This window comes from Bactrocera tryoni, chromosome 4, assembly GCF_016617805.1.
Source record: "Bactrocera tryoni isolate S06 chromosome 4, CSIRO_BtryS06_freeze2, whole genome shotgun sequence".
NCBI lineage: Eukaryota > Metazoa > Arthropoda > Insecta > Diptera > Tephritidae > Bactrocera > Bactrocera tryoni.
In genome coordinates, this window is record NC_052502.1 from 38,421,003 (window position 1) to 38,437,603 (window position 16,601).

A 16,601-nucleotide genomic window follows, 5' to 3' on the forward strand; every position below is an offset into this window, starting at 1 on the left:
ATATAAAATTTTCTATAAGATAGTCAAAAAACATAATTATCAATAAAAATAAAAATATATGTGGACTTTGTTTCATAATATTTACGAAATTTATGTAAAATTGATTTATTTTTAACCTTTTCATGTTTGAGTTGCTTACAAAATATAAAGAAACGACAATCGATTAATATCTATGATGATCTCTATTCAGTATATTCAAAATGGCAGACAAGAGTTCTTTTTAGTTTTGTGACCTGCTAACTACCAGGTCTCAATATTTTGAGACTAACGCTAGAGACTGTTTAGTGAATAGTAACTAGTCTCAAATTGAGACTTTGCCTCAAAATGTCTCAAATAGAGACTAGAGACTGGTTACAGAATCCCGCTATATACGTAAGCGTAGATGATCCGATAAAAAACTTTTCTATAGTGTAATCCCACTATTATGCACTTTGTCAGTTCCTAGTAGGGATGGAAGGATTGTTTACAGAATCGATTCTCGATTCCGATTTTTTTTATACTTTCGACTTCGACTACTGAAGTTCGATTCTCGAGTAGAATCGGAATCGAGTTTACCATCCCTAGTTCATGGTTCTCATCAGCATTAAGTGTTTCAAAATAGAGTACTTATATTCTAAATCTTTTGCTGTCTTATTGGAAATATAACTTGAAACTTATTTCGTGATGTCTTTAAGACGCCCAAAATCTCCGCACATGGGTCACAATGTGAAAAGTGCAGAAAAAGAAGAGAGCTTTTGGGAAAAATTTAGTACAATTGGAAGGAAAAAGGGAACGAAGGAGGGTATGCAAAAATTCCATTTTTGTTTTTACATATCAATTTTTTAAATTAGTTAATTTCAACACACACATTTTATCATAAATGTATTTAAAATTCGCTAAAATTTTGAAACATATAGTAAAAACATTGATACGAATTTTTAAAAGGTGTTACATCTGGTGGTATACTTATTTTTAATTAACATACATATGTAAGTATGTACACATATGTTCTGCTTCAACCATACGTATCATTTTGTATATACCTACTTATGTATGTATGTACATACTAATTGTTGGTATGATATCACTATGAGTAATGACCTAAATATTGTATATACAGTGGACCAATAAAGTTTACATACACCTAATTCCATTAAATTCCGACACGTTTATTTGTTTCAAAATTAATAAATTTTGTGGTTTTTTTCTATCCATTTCAAGATATGTATATTTAACATTAAACATAGCATATCAAAATATTTTTTTTTTTTTACACAAATAAAAAAAATTAAAGTTAAAGCTTAAAATGAGCATAATTTATATCAAAAAAGTTTACGTACACTTATGAATGTTTACATAAAACAAAAGTAATTACAATACTTTTAACGGGGTTTGGCCTACATTTTGTTGCTTTTACTGTCCCTAGACATCGTTGTATGCTCCTCACTCAATTTCTAGAATTATTTCCGGATATTTTGACCCACTAAGTCCACGATCCAGCTTTTTGGCCTTATTTTGATGAAATTCGATGTTTTCGAATACGGTTTTCCAAAAAGTTCCAGATATTTTGAATATGATTAATGTCTAGCGATTGCGGGACCTATGGAGTTATTTTTATTTCCATAACAACCATTCATGTACAAGATAAGACATGTATTTTGGGTCGGTATCCTGCTGGAAATTGGTTTTGCTGCTATTAACAGCCGATTTAAGCACACTTAAAATTTAAATTTTTTTCCTAAAATGTTCAGATACATATGCTTATCCATGTTTTCACTAATAAAGTCCAAATGTCCAACTCTAGATGCAACCATACACTCGCAAACCATAACATTACCCCCACAGTGCTCTACCATTGGCAATACATTTTGTCCTTCCGACTCTTCAGTGATCTTTCTCCACACTTTTCGTGATCTATTCGAACCAAATTTATTAAATTTTGAATCGTCGGTGAACACAATGTTTTCCCAAAACCAATACGGTTTGTTTAAATATTGTTTAGCAAACGCCGACATTTTCTTTTTATTAACCTTATATGTATATGTATGGCTTACGACGCGCGACTCGTCTATGGTAACCAGCACTCTTCAACAAATTCCTTACTGTTTGGGGATTTATTTTTTTGTGTACATTTCAAAAATGTATAAGCATATGTATCTGAGCATTTTAAGAAAAATATTTAAATTTTAAGTGTGCTTAAATCGGCTGTTCATAGCAGCAAAACCAATTTCCAACAGGATGCCGACCCAAAATACATGTCTTATCTTGTACATAAATGGTTGTTATGGAAATAAAAATAACTCCATAGGTCCCGCAATCGCTAGACATTAATTCTATTCAAAATATCTGGAACTTTTTGGAAAACCGTATTCGAAAACATCGAATTTCATCAAAATAAGGCCAAAAAGCTGGATCATGGACTTAATGGGTCAAAATATCCGGAAATAATACTAGAAATTGAGTGGGGAGCATACAACGATGCCTAGGGACACTAATAGCAACAAAATGTAGGCCAAAACCCGTTAAAAGTATTGTAATTACTTTTGATTTATATAAACATTCATAAGTGTACGTAAACTTTTTTGATATAAATTATGCTCATTTTAAGCTTTTAACTTAAATTTTTTTATTTGTGTAAAAATATTTTGATATGCTATATTTAATGCTAAATATACATATCATGAAATGGATAGAAAAAAACCACAAAATTTATCCATTTTGAAACAAATAAACGTGTCGAAATTTAATAGAACTAGGTGTATGTAAACTTTATTGGTCCACTGTACATGCATAAAAACTTTTTTGAAAACTGGAAAACAATATGAATATAAAATCTTAGGCTAAATAAATAAATTCCGGGTTCTGTTTAATATCGCGCCGGTTTTTTTGGCTCACTGTACCTAAACGAGAGAACCAAATTGAAATTTTTAAACACGCATGTATGCTTAAATTATCGAACTTTATTTTAAAACTTATTTTATAAAAATCGGTTCAACAAATTTTTCCACAAATTCTCTTTTAAAAATGCTATTTTTTGCAAATTTCTAAATATATGCTAGTGTATTTTCATCTGTTGTGCATTGTACCAAACCAATTATGTATACATTTTCACGCACATATATTACTTATGAATTATAAAAACCACTAGTAATGTTTTTAATTACTTTTGATTGTTAATTTCTTTGTAAATCTTTAAATAAAATACACCTTTTTCTGCATTGAGTTCAGTAATGCGAAAAACCAAAATGACTGCCTAATTTGAACTGTAAAATTACCGAGAAAACACGAACAAAAGGGAATAAATTAAACCCGCTTTCAATGCTAAAATACTGTGGATGGCGTAGCCGGTGTTGGATCGGCTACGGTTATTTTTTTAAAGCGCGGCCGAAGGCCGCCACTGCAGAAAGGAATGAAATGCTAAAATACTGTGGAGGAAATCCCGGTGTAGCATTATTTTACAAATTTAAGTATAAAAAAAATTAAGGCTTTATTTTTCTTAACGATTTCAATATACCATCTAATATGTGTGCTGGGAAGCATAACGGTACTTTTCATATGTTTACCCATATTTAAAAATTTGCCGTTAAGCAAAATACGTTTTCGGTGTTATTTGGCGTTATTGAAAATAAAAATATTATTATAACACAATGTGCGAAATTGCAAATGGTGAGTAATAATAATAAATAATAAGATATTCTAATATTGGCATATATTATTTTTTTTAGGAACGCGGTCCACACGGTTTGAGTGGAGCCTTATGCGTGTTGGCACCGAGCTGCGCACGCATGAACAAGGAGTCCGTTTTGCGGAGGAAAACGGCCTAATACCGAGCGAGCAAATGTGCCCTGTACACAAGGTCCCAAAGACTATACGGAAAGGGGGCAAATTTGGTTATTTTGTGTGCTACAGAGGCACATGCACAAAAAAGCCACGTGTTTCAGTAACCATCGGGACATGGTTTGAAAATGTCCGCATCAGTGTCCCTCAGGTGTACTTTTTGATGTACTGCTTTGCGTGTCGTATGTCCCGCGAAGAAATATTGCGCGAGGACTATACAAATGATGGGAAAACTTTGTCATCTGCAACAATAACAGACTGGTATAGTTATTGCCGAGAGGCCGTGGTAATATACCAGTTGGACCACCAATATGAACAAGGAAAAATTGGTGGTCCGGGAAAAATTGTTCAGATCGACGAGAGTAAATTTGGGCGGCGGAAGTACAACAAAGGTAATACTATTTCCTTATACAATGAATTTAACTCTAATGAGGTTTTTTTTTACTTTTAGGCAGGCACGTAGAGGGACACTGGGTTCTTGGGATGATTGAAGATGGTAGCGAGGACATACGCCTCGAAGTATGTCCTGACAATCTTGAAACGGCGGACAATTTAATTCCATTGATCCAGAAGCACGTGGCTGAAGGAAGCATAGTTCGTACGGACGGCTGGCGGGCATATGACGCATTAACAAATTTTGGGTACGTCCACCAAAAGGTGAATCACAGTGACGAAACCAACCCTTTCGTTTCCGAAGATGGTGTTCATACGCAGCGAATTGCGTCGCAATGGCGTGTAGTGAAACGTTTCTTTTACAAAGCCGACTATAATCACACCGCCAACTTCGCCGACATCATCGTCGAATATATGTGGCGGCGATCTATTCAAAAACAAGAAAAAGATCCCTTTGTATCATTAATAGATGCAATTAAATATGTATATACATTGCACTGAAACATTTTGGTTTTCTTTATTTTGATTTCTTGTCCATACAAAAATGTTGGCTGGGTTGCATTGGTTTCAGTTTGTATGGAAAAATGAGCAAAAACACTGATTTTTGGTCATTTTCAAAGGGCTCCCTACAGGTCTATAAGGGCTCTAGGGGATCAAGTGGGGGTTTATTAAAAAGTTCGATCCTTCCTCTTTCCAATAAGCGGCGTGAGAGGGGTTAACTCAGCTATAATCGCGTAAGAAGAAGTTTAAGATACGGCGTCGTTTTGTGAGGCTCTAAAAGTGAATTCTTCGATTTTTACTATGTCTGAATTTATTAAACAAAGAAGTGCGAAGTGTATTTCAGAGGGAGGGAATTACTTTGAAGGAAACGAAATGGACAAAATTCACCTTTCAATTTGATCACAGTAGGTTATCTAATAGTGCAGAGTATGATTAGGTTTTAGTTTATTATTAAACATATTTGAATAAATAAATAATACACAATAAGTTCTATAATGGGAAGCACAATAGGTTTTCAACTCTGTGTCACTGGAGTTGACTAAGTATCAAACATTTTCAATTTCTAAAAGGAAACAATTTTAATCAGTTATTAGTAACAAATCAATAGAAAGGTAAAAAATTTATTGAGCTCGTGGAGTAAAATCGCTAAACTGGATTAAACAAACTACACTTGGAAAACGTTAAAGTAAAATTAAAGGACCGTGTGAAGCTTTTCGAACATTAAGAGTCGATACAATATACTATTCCTAGGAATATACTTTTTAAGTAAAATAAAATTTTTGAAGCGTTTTGCTCTTCTTTAGTCATTACTGTTTTGTGGTGTCCACATCGCATAAATATTGTGTTCATAACATTTAAAACCAGGTTTTGTAAGAATCCAAATTTCATCGCGCTCCATAACAAATAATTTTCTAGAATGTTTAGATATACTTCTTGCGTCATGAAAATCCGCAGTTGTGTCAGATGTGGTTGGCTTTCTACAAACTTTGTTGGGTCCATCATGATAATAAAACATTATCTTCGTCTTGTCGCAAATAATTACGTCATCCAGTTAAATTTTTGGACTTTAAAAGCAAGCAACTGTTCTCAGTGAAGATAACAATTTTAAACTTCAAAAAATACCTAAAATTTCCAACCACCAATTTCCATTTATATTTTCTTTTCATGTTGATCTTTTAGTTTCATATGAAATCCATAAAATGAATTGGTTTTAAAAATATTAATGTACGCTATCGACGGAGTTTTTTTTTAAACTGTGAATTGAAGAAATTCCTTTCCATTTTATTTATTTTTTAATCATTTTCAAAATGCATATGTATGTATTGTGGTAGTGATGAGCGATATTGCGATTTTTCATTGCTATTGCGATCGATGCAAATAAAACAATGAAAATATGAAAACATTTGTACTTAATATTTATTTTTTAAATTCTTCACATAAGCTTTCATATTGGTTTTAACAATAAATAAAATAAAGAATTTCTTAAGTAACTGCAACTTCTGATTACTTCTTAAACGACTAAACTTATATACCTAAAACATGTTTTTAGTAATCGCATTTAAAAACATTAGCATTTTGGCCTTTTCATCGTACAAACGGACGTAGAAAATTTTGTCTTCTTGACGTCAGTCCACAAACTGACTGTGGCGGCCATTCCATTACCTTGTCATTCGTTTCCCTTTCACCTTTTAGCAACTTCACTTGTGTGCTTGGGATCGTTGTCCTGCTGGAACATCCGAACAAGTGGAATTTCTTTACTGGCATGCGGCAGCACGGTTTTCTGGAATATTTCGACATCGGATCATCAGTCAAGAAACACATGTCCAAACAGTGATACGCGCAACTCTATGTTTACCGTTTTTGTTGTATATTTCGGCTGGTATTCGGTATTGAGCGGACGTCTTACATATTGACGCGATCATTTTCCGCCATACTTAACAATCTTCGATTTGTCCGACCATAAAATATTCCGCCATTTTATAGAAGACCAATTAAAATTTCCTTTAGCGAATCAAAGTCTTTGTTCAACATGTATTTTAGGCAAGAACGGCTCTTTTTGTTTTTTGTTTTGATCGTAGGCCCCCAAGTTATGATCACGCAAAAGCCAGTATATAATTTCAATAATTCTAGGCAACTTTGACCTCTGTAGCAGCCGCAAATGGAATCTTCCTTGAGCATCTATGTTCATATATTCTACATAAGTTTTGCCCTCATTAAGCAATTTTTTAACAGGGCGCGTTTCACAGACGTTCAATTTTTATTTTTCGACAGTTCTAAATGAATAAAAGTAAAATTTTAAAATTTAAACCACAAAAAAATTCAGATAATTTTAATTTTTCAAACACTTCTTTCACGCTCTACTAAGATTTTGACTGATCTAAAACACTTTGCAAATAAAAAGCCCAGCAAATGTTACAAAAACAACAAGCCAAGCGATCAAGTTGTTGCATGTTTTCATGTCAACATCTGAAGCTGACTGATTTTGAAGTGCATCCCAACCGCAACTTTAATTGATATGAAAACGAAAACGCTTTGTGCAATAATATTAAACAAAATACAAAATTGAGAAATACAATCATCAACTTAAGAATTTCAACAAAAAAAAAACCACCCACTACGTGAAGCAGAAATGAAATGTAATATTTTCTGCATCTATTTTTCAATTAATAAAATATAAATATTCAACCTTGTCTAATTAGAATCCAATATTGTTTACAATAGATAATATAAAACATTTCAAGATTCTTTACTCACTTGGAATCCCAAAATTTTTAGCAACTTCGTTCCATTCGTTTTCAGCACTTTCTTTTAATCCAGAAAACACTATATACTATATATATGTACAATATTCGAAAAATGGACACCCTGGTGTGTATGCATTCGTTTTCATTAAAAATTGTTCAAGGTGGGGGTCGGTACTTGTGGGATACCCTCTTAAAAACACCAACCTAACTAACGGAAATAACTGAATTTCCCGAATATCCCCTATCGAACTTTGCTGCACATACTAACCAATGTTTTTATTCAAATTAATTTGTAATCAAATCGATTTACTTTCTCTGTAACTTTAGTTCAAAAAGTTGAAGAAGAAGGCAAACACGCTATTGAATCGCCAGGATTACCAAATCAATTCGATATACCTCCAGAAGACTATACATTAAGGGACTTAGAACAGCGTGCTGTAATAGACCCCCAGTCATTAAATAATCCTGAAGTAATTAAGCTTCAACGCATTCTAATCGATTGGTTGAATGATGAGTTAGCAGAACAACGCATAATAGTGCAAAGCATTGAAGAAGATTTATACGATGGACAAGTTAGACACTTTATTTTATTTTGGAAAAGTTGGAATAAAATGATGTTTATACATATCAAATGCTTTGTAGGTTTTGCATAAATTATGGGAGAAACTGACTGGTAAAAAACTTGATGTGCTAGAAGTAACACAGTCTGAGGAAGGCCAACGGCAAAAACTTGATTTTGTGTTAAATGCTGTTAACCATGTAAGTTAAGCTTCCGACTTATATATTTTACATGTGCATATGTAGGTAAGCCGTCATTACTTTTAAAAATAATAAATGAAAGTTTAAAATAATAGTTTTGGCTGTAGTAGTACAAATGTCTTTTAACTTATTACTAGCAGTACTGAGTCGTAAATTGTTATAACATTCTGTTACTCAATGAAATTAATTAGCACAGGCAGAAGTATGAAGTCAGTGTACACATACTAGGAAGGAATACAAAAGTTATCAGACATTAGATCTGTTTTTAAATTAACTAAGTAAGGCGCAGCGACACAAAAATATTACAGTTTTATGTTGCAGTGGTCTCGATAGACAAAAATAAATATTGAAGACATTCAAATCAAAAGACCTTAACAGTTATGAGAAAATAAACAAGAATTCAAGTTTAATAATTATTTTTCAATTTATATTTTTCCTCACAAGAGAATCGTTATATTTTGATTTTTCCTTTACAAAATAAAAGTTATTAGAAATCTTTTATTGATTGCTCACGGAATAATAGTTATGAATTAATTTATATTCTCGATGTTTTTTGTGGATTATGGTGATTCGAATTAGAGAAGTTCAACTGTATTTCTTTTTATTAATTATCAATAATTAAATAACACAGTAAAATGGCACTAGGCACTCAACTGTTTTCTTTGGTGTTTTAATTTTCAACTTACCGATTTTATAAATACTTTTGAAAGTACTGATCCAAAAACAAAAAAGCAAAGCAAAACAAAAATCGTAATCTTTAACTCTTATGGCGTTAGAGTTATGTAAAAGTCACTTATTACATCTTATATGTATACTCGACCTTTCCTTCATAATGATTTCGTTGTCAAAAATTAGCAACTACTGAAATAAAATTGTTTGCCGTGATTCAAACATAAAATTCCCATTGTATGAAATTATTCTTTAATTTTGTTTATTCAATTTCTTGCTAAAATAATCTTTCAGTTCATTTTAACAATGCTCCGATGCCAATTTACAAAAATAAGAAAAAAAAATTCCCATATCATTAAAATGGAAAGTTCAGAGTAGCTAAAAGTCAGGCTAATATTAATACTAAAAAAAATTATTAGGCTTTTAACTTAAACGTTTTTAACACATTTTTAATCGAAACTAAAAACTTATCTACAAACAACATACCCAGTACATATACATATATATTTTTTTTCATTTACAGACATTAGGATTTCATCAGAAGATACCAAAATGGTCGGTTGAAAGTGTACATTCAAAGAACTTAGTGGCTATTCTCCACTTATTAGTAGCGCTGGCTCGTTATTTCCGGGCTCCTATTCGATTACCAGAAAATGTTTTTGTTTATGTTGTTATTGCCCAAAAAAGTGGTGGCGTCTTGAATGCACAGTAAGTTTTTTGTTCAACTTTTATTAATAGATAGTATTAAACATGAATCAAAAATTATTTCAGGAAATTTCGTGAACAAATAACTTCTGAATACGACGACGTAGGAATGCGTTGTGACAAAGATGCATTCGATACACTTTTTGATTGCGCTCCAGAGAAATTATCTGTGGTTAAAAAATCGCTTATAACTTTTGTAAACAAACATTTAACTAAGTTGAACTTTGAAATTACTGATCTTAATTCAGATTTTCGAGATGGTGTATATTTATGCCTGTTGATGGGATTACTAGGAGGATTTTTTGTCCCATTATATGAATTCCATCTAACACCGCAAGACATAGACCAAATGGTCTCAAATGTGGCTTTCTCATTTGATTTAATGCAGGATGCCGGATTGCCAAAACCGAAAGCTCGACCGGAAGGTAAGTTAAATTATTAATTAGTAGTTGCAATAAAACAGTTATATACCAGATATTATTAAGAGTCAATGAGTTGTAAGATTAAAAAAAATTAATTACTGCTGTTTCAACTACTAATATTCAACAACAGTAACATTCGCAATTATTAAATAATACAAGAAGGAAAAAGGAACACGGCAATGTTCTTCTTGGACGCCAGGTAGAACCTCTAAAGCCGTATTGGCAGTTGCATCGTCGGGTATTCTGGCGAAAAACAAAATTTTGAATTCAATGTGCTATTAGACATAAAGCATATACATAAGCATAAAAACCAAACTCATTATTTAACATAACATGATATAGCGAAGTACGAGGTTTGTTCAAAAAGTATCGCGAGTTTTATATTTCTTAAGAAAGTGTATATTTATTCATGAATATCTATTTTATCCCTTCACAGTAATCAACTAAGGATATATTACACTTCAGCCACCGTTTTTTTTTTCAAATCCTTAAAACACTTAAAAACATTTTTTTCTTCTTGGTTAGCTAGGTCCTCCTTCAGTGCAGTTTTTGCGCTGCGGCAGCATGAATGTGTTTTTTTTTCTTTGCCAAATATTCGCGCACAAACAACGATGCGAGAGCAGTGCCGTTGCGATGAAAAAATTATATTTTTTTTTATTAAGTTAATTTCATTTACACTATAATTGAAATTAATATTTTATTTTATTTTTTTTTTTGTTGAAACACGGAAGTTTAGTCGGTGTATCACTTTAAAAACAATAAAATCGGCCGCTTTTGCATAAGCACAGAAAAGCTAATTTGTGTTTTACTCATTAAACGTAATAAATTAAAAACTATAATTATAATAAGATAATATAATTTAGTTTACTTATGCTTACTTAAAACATAAAAAAAAAACTTGAAGAAAATCCCGAACGAACGAAAAAGTCCGAAAAAAATTTAAGAAAGTATAGTGGTTTGCGTGTATAAATAAATCTATTAGTAATAAAAAATGTAAACACAAAAACTTAGATATTTATAAATTTTAACTGCTAAATGGTAAAACTCTTCGAAGATCTGGTTTAGTTTGTAATTTAACAGTTTCATTATAATTATATTTTAACTATATATTTTTTATATATTTCAGATATAGTCAACATGGATCTTAAGTCTACCTTACGCGTTTTGTATAACTTGTTCACGACCTACAGAAGTGTAGCCTAATCAGAGTTAGTCATTTGAATTAAAAGAACGCAAAGGCTTTTAACAATATAACATTTATAGACTAATACCTTATGGACGAAGATCGAAAGAGAGAATTTTTATTGAAGATTCATTAACGGTTCTAATCTTAAAAAACCATTGACTTCTGCAGGTGCTGTTTTGCACATGTTCTTTTGGACACAATTCTTTCAAATACAGCCAATTTTAATATATCAAGTTACCAGTAGGTTTTAAAATAATGTGCCTTATTAACATTTTAATAACTAATAAAGTTGAAATTATTAATAAATAAAAATATATACATTCGATTATACAGTTATTTCTATGTACGAAAAAAATACTTTCACAAACAATTTTTATTAAAAGGGAATATTTTTAATGTGTTATGAAATGTTAGTTCTTTTCTATGGCAAAAGTTATATTTATACATTCACAGACGGAATGAGAAGAGCAATTTACAAAATTCGGTTAGAGCGAGAGATCAGAAACTCCGGAATTTTCATGCTTTGTTCCGCTTCATATTTAATGAATTGATAAATTAAAGAGATTAGTACATTTTGTAAATCGTTGTAGTATAAATCAAACATAATTAATTTAAATATGTATTTAAACCTTTGCGAAAAATTACGAAGTTCACTCCACAGCAAGATTGAAGAGATATTTGCATTCATCAGCCAGGAAAGCGCATCGATAGCTGCGGTCCAAGAAACCAAGTTAAACAGACGCTCAGATCTTCTGAGTTGAGCAGGTTCAACGTTTACGTAAGGATCGAGAGCGAGGCAATGGTGAAGGCATAGCCTTCATACTGCACAACACCGTGCGATATGACGCACCTTTTCTGCGGCTGAAAGAATCCTGGAACTCTGGCCCAATTTTCTAGCCGAAGCAGCTGTTTTTGATAATGAGCTCGGCAAATGGTAAACCAACATAAATGGACAAAATGGATAGAGCACCTGAAGTCTTTTAACTTCTCCTAAGTCCATTGGCCCATATGGAAAAAACATACTGATGCTAAGGTCTTCAATCTGTCGCTGTCCACTCTTCAAATACTCGATGTGCGGAAAAGAGATTTCGCTCTACCATCTTTAGGATAGCGGATGAACCGGCTCTCGCCCGGAGCAACGCCTGACCAAGACCCGAAAGGGCTGGTTACCGTTTCACATCGTGGCTAACACGGAAGACCAAGCTCACATCAGTGGGAAACAGCTTATGGTACTTCGTGGGACTCCCAGTGCGCCCCGGTATGGACCGGTTATGTTCGCAGCCGCACCTAATATGGTGAACAGACGCTGTCCAGGAAGCCGCTCATTGTGAGTCCATCGCGCCTGGATTTTGTACTGCCCATGCATGATGGTATCGACTGACCTCTGTCGCAGGGGTTTCATCGGCTTAGCTGGCTTTTATACCGCATCCTCCACTCCTGCCGCTCCTCGTCGGGGTTTGCTTACTCGTTATAACTTATTTCGCAACTAACCTGCTACTACAGGCCGTCCGGCTATCCGCGACCTGCGGAGCTTAAAGCTCAGCTAAAAGGCCTGGTCCCGCTGGAACCAAGACCAACGGGCGTAACATACATACTTATATGCGTTCACATGTGGATATGTCACCCGCAAAAATTGCAAATATTGTTATACATAAACAACAATCGTTTCAAATAGCATTAGAAATCAAATCGTCCAAATTGCCGACGTCAAATTTTATAGAAAATACACAACAACAAAATTTTCATTCATGAACGAAAGCGCACATTCAACGAGCAAATTTGATTCATTCATAAACCAAAGGCCATACCTCTTCTCCCCGAGCATGCCTTTGCCGGCAAGCAGCTTTTGGCCAGGAAAGCAAAAGCTAAAATTCATAAATTCAATATACATATTTCTGAAATGTATGAGAAGGAAAAAGTGACAACCCCGCAAATTAAACTATATCTCAATAAATTAGAATAAAATGGACAATATGTGTAGTTTATTTATCGATTTTCAAGTCAAGAAATATTTCAAAGAAAATATTCAATAATCCTCTGATTTATGTGTACAGTCAATACCGGTTAAGTAGTACTCCGCTTTAATGAAAATCATCCCTCTTAACTGCCTATATTTTGCTGCATCTCACGGTTTAGTTTTTGAAATATGTACAATGTTGTGACGCTTTGTCGTCGCGTCAGTCCTTCGTTACATTGACTTCTTGACTAAACGTGAAGTTCGCCCATTGGTTGTCCGTGACAACAGAGATTTTGTATGAAACAATGGGTGTATATATTTACATACAAAGTTCTGTGTAGACAAATTTACAAGCTTTATGCGTTTGGTTTTTTAAAATCTGTTTACATGTACACATAATTATATGCATATGTCTTGGTTTTTTAAGATTTTATCAAAACTTCGAATGCCCAAAGCAAATAAGTACATATGTACATATGTATTTAAATAAATAACTTATCAAACCTTTATTAATTGAATGTTTACGTAATAATACAAATATGACTGTATAATACATTTCGACTGATTCACCGGAATTAATCATTAAATAGGTCGAATTGCACATACATATGTACATATGTACACATATATATACTTATATGCTTTGATATCAAATATATGGAGAATTATATACATAGTCGCTTGCGCATTGTAAATATGCGAATATGTAAGCGTACATTGAAACTAGCATCACTTTTCTCATTTAACTAAATTCTGCTATTTTCGACCCCTCCATATTAAATGTTGGTGAAATCCGCTAATAATATTTTTGTGGTGAAATTCACTAATAGAAAAAATACCCCTGCAAAGAATAAAATATCGGAAAATGGGCAGCACCGTGAACCTTCTCTATAGTTTTACGTTCTCTGCATTGTAAAAAATGCAGCTCCAATTTTTTTTGCTGAAATGAAAATTGATGTTTCAAACCTCCAAAATGATTAGACTGTCATAGACTAGTATTATCCTGTCGACACGACAATTATTTAGCCAACTATTGCTTAACATAAGTTATAAATACCAACCAACATTCGAGCGATGTATCACATTAGAAAAACATCGATAGATATCGGCCATTACTATTTTTTGAATAGATTTGAAGATATTACTTAAAGCTTATTCAATGTGGGCAAATCTTAGAAAGCAATTATGGTGTCCAAGGCAGTTTACTGGTATTATTTTTAATTTTTTTATGATGGCTGTTTTTTGATATGGTGATCCTATAATTGCAGCTGTTGGGATGAAATACTTTGCTCCACAGAAAAAAAGCGATTGTAAGTTTTATTATAATGTAAAAGGTTAGCTGACATAATGATATCTTTTAAAGATGTGGAAAAGGTGGAGCGGCCAAAACTAAAAGTAATGGAGAGGGTGCCTCAGTATCCCCCTAATCTCCGACCACCTAAAATGCAGAAGAAATTGAAGTTTATGAGAGGACCTGAAGTTGTTCATAATAATTTTATTCATAAGCAATATGGAATTGTTGCGGAAAGTGGTGGTCGTTTGCGATGGGGCCATTTTGAAATGCTAAGGCTTACAATTGGTCGCAAGATGGACGTTAACAGAATGTTTGCCATATGGAGAGTGCCACCACCTTGGCAACCTGTAACAAAAAAAGGACAAGGCCAACGTATGGGAGGTGGAAAGGGCGCTATAGACTATTACGTTACTCCAATAAAAAAGGGTCGTGTAATTTTGGAAGTCGCTGGTAACTGCGAATTTTCTGAAGTTAAATCCTTTTTGGATATAGTAGCACAGCAATTACCTTTCAAAGCTCGTGTTATATCACACGACCTGTTAACTGATTTGGAGCATTCAACAATTGAAGATCCGTCACATAGTTATATAAAGTATATAATACAAAATAATTTGAGCGGTTGTCACAAGTGGTTATCTCCTGTAGATCACAAATGGTTTGGGAAGTATAATTAGTTACAATAAATGATATATTTGATTCTGTATTAAAATGTTTATTAATCGATGAATTTGTTTACAAACTTCAAGGACAGTAGTTTAAGACTGGAATTTAGATCAGCCTCCTCGAATATCAGGTTAAAATGTGTATGGCTGGTATATGACCTGATAAATTTGTGAGCGTTTTCATCATAGAATTAAAGAGTAGCGAATGGGACCATTCTACTTCAGTACTTTCCTACCTCCCAAGTGCACGTTCACAATAAAACCATCATGGACGTAACACCATGTTCAGACCGAAAATATTAAGTGATTAGGTTACATTTAAGACGTTCACTAATCAGCCCGTTCTCTGCCGTTGGAAAGATGAAAAAACAGCTGTTTTTGCCATTCAAGAATTCACATCGCTTAATATTTATCAAAAGAAAACATTGTCATACAGTATTTTGAAGTAAATGCGTCTTATTTTAAATTTGTTCCATATAATGGAAACAATGGACACATTTTTAATATGTTAGGTCGATTTTCAGGAGAAATTATATTTATTGCTTTAAAAAAATCTGGTTTAAATGTTCTTCTCTTTGTAGTGTCTAATGTAATAGATTTCCAATGCTGACAAGTAGATGGCGCAAAATCAGAGTCGCACAGAGAGCTTTAGCGTGGATCAGTTTCAAATCACTTCGATGAAGTGATTTCGAACTGTCATTTTTGTGTGGCGAAATCTTGATAAATTTATCGGATTAGTAGGATAAACCACTCTACGAAATCGTGTGATTAAGTGTCGGTCTGAACATGGTATAAGGTAACACTGATTACACTGTGGAACATTTTTGGGATTATTGTCTGGGGGGTGAGAAATTCCAAGTCAGGGTGATGGTGCTAGGTCAGTATAGTAAAACCCTCGAAGGGCTTGGCGTTCGTATGTGTCATTTTTTTTACGACCTTTTAAATTTTTTCCTTATCTTGACGTTTTTTCTTGATGTTTCTACATGGGCACCACTAAGCTGTACATTTGTTTACATTGCATCAGCTGCTTCTTTCTCTACTCCTCCTCTACGATGCGTTCAAGAGATCAATGCGTGCGCCATATCTGCTCGAACCTACCTAACCATGGTACAAGGGAGTAAGGAGTGGTACGATGGTTTGAAGGAAGAGCCAGTGTAACGGGACATCTCGACAGGCAAACATTTATTGTATACTAACTGCAATGCGTATTGCCTGTGAAGACTCCATATTGCTTATGGTATACAATATATGGAATACTAATTAGTAAGCCATATATTGAAAGCAATCACTTACACATATACCGACAGGCGTTCCATTTCAGTAATATTAAATTTAGTAGAGCGAGTATTAAGACAGTTCCTCAAAATTTAAACAGTTGAAAACCACAAAACATGCGCTACATCAGTTCAAACTTACCTACCCGACGCCTTTCCGCAAATGATTTAGCAACGGCAATCGTAATAGATATGATGCTTGGGTATAGCATCCGCCGA

General features: G+C 33.4%; 3 protein-coding genes across 5 annotated transcripts; all 3 read left to right on the top strand.

Annotated features, from left to right (window-relative positions):
- Window positions 1-562: 562 nt before the first annotated feature.
- Window positions 563-11,509, top strand: LOC120775020 (beta-parvin). Of its 2 annotated transcripts, XM_040104973.1 has the most exons (7): window positions 563-781; window positions 7,782-8,026; window positions 8,097-8,213; window positions 9,406-9,590; window positions 9,654-10,012; window positions 11,136-11,217; window positions 11,273-11,509. In XM_040104973.1, exons 1-6 carry the CDS (start codon window positions 664-666, stop codon window positions 11,210-11,212), a joined length of 1,101 nt encoding a protein of 366 aa, XP_039960907.1. In that variant the 5' UTR covers window positions 563-663; the 3' UTR covers window positions 11,213-11,217; window positions 11,273-11,509. The 2 variants fall into 2 exon arrangements, with proteins under 2 accessions (XP_039960907.1, XP_039960906.1); XM_040104972.1 differs by having other exon boundaries at window positions 564-781; window positions 11,136-11,507.
- Window positions 3,051-4,976, top strand: LOC120775021. Of its 2 annotated transcripts, XM_040104975.1 has the most exons (4): window positions 3,051-3,645; window positions 3,705-4,147; window positions 4,194-4,208; window positions 4,268-4,335. In XM_040104975.1, exons 1-4 carry the CDS (start codon window positions 3,627-3,629, stop codon window positions 4,277-4,279), a joined length of 489 nt encoding a protein of 162 aa, XP_039960909.1. In that variant the 5' UTR covers window positions 3,051-3,626; the 3' UTR covers window positions 4,280-4,335. The 2 variants fall into 2 exon arrangements, with proteins under 2 accessions (XP_039960909.1, XP_039960908.1); XM_040104974.1 differs by having other exon boundaries at window positions 3,054-3,645; window positions 3,705-4,208; window positions 4,268-4,976.
- A 2,740-nt stretch (window positions 11,510-14,249) lies between the features above and the next one.
- LOC120775023 (39S ribosomal protein L16, mitochondrial) lies at window positions 14,250-15,159 on the top strand. Its single transcript, XM_040104979.1, has 3 exons — window positions 14,250-14,360; window positions 14,421-14,462; window positions 14,516-15,159. The coding sequence occupies exons 1-3, from the start codon at window positions 14,312-14,314 to the stop codon at window positions 15,118-15,120; spliced, it is 696 nt and encodes a 231-aa protein (XP_039960913.1). The 5' UTR covers window positions 14,250-14,311; the 3' UTR covers window positions 15,121-15,159.
- The last annotated feature ends 1,442 nt before the right edge of the window (window positions 15,160-16,601 follow it).

Coding starts and splice junctions, on each gene's coding strand:
- LOC120775020 (XM_040104973.1), top strand. CDS start 664: ATGTCTTTAAGACGCCCAAAATCTCCGCACATGGGTCACAATGTGAAA. Junction 8,214..9,405: donor TGTTAAATGCTGTTAACCAT/GTAAGTTAAGCT, acceptor TTTCATTTACAG/ACATTAGGATTTCATCAGAA. Junction 9,591..9,653: donor GGTGGCGTCTTGAATGCACA/GTAAGTTTTTTG, acceptor AAATTATTTCAG/GAAATTTCGTGAACAAATAA.
- LOC120775021 (XM_040104974.1), top strand. Junction 4,209..4,267: donor GCGGCGGAAGTACAACAAAG/GTAATACTATTT, acceptor TTTTACTTTTAG/GCAGGCACGTAGAGGGACAC.
- LOC120775023 (XM_040104979.1), top strand. CDS start 14,312: ATGTGGGCAAATCTTAGAAAGCAATTATGGTGTCCAAGGCAGTTTACT. Junction 14,361..14,420: donor GTGTCCAAGGCAGTTTACTG/GTATTATTTTTA, acceptor CTATAATTGCAG/CTGTTGGGATGAAATACTTT. Junction 14,463..14,515: donor TCCACAGAAAAAAAGCGATT/GTAAGTTTTATT, acceptor TATCTTTTAAAG/ATGTGGAAAAGGTGGAGCGG.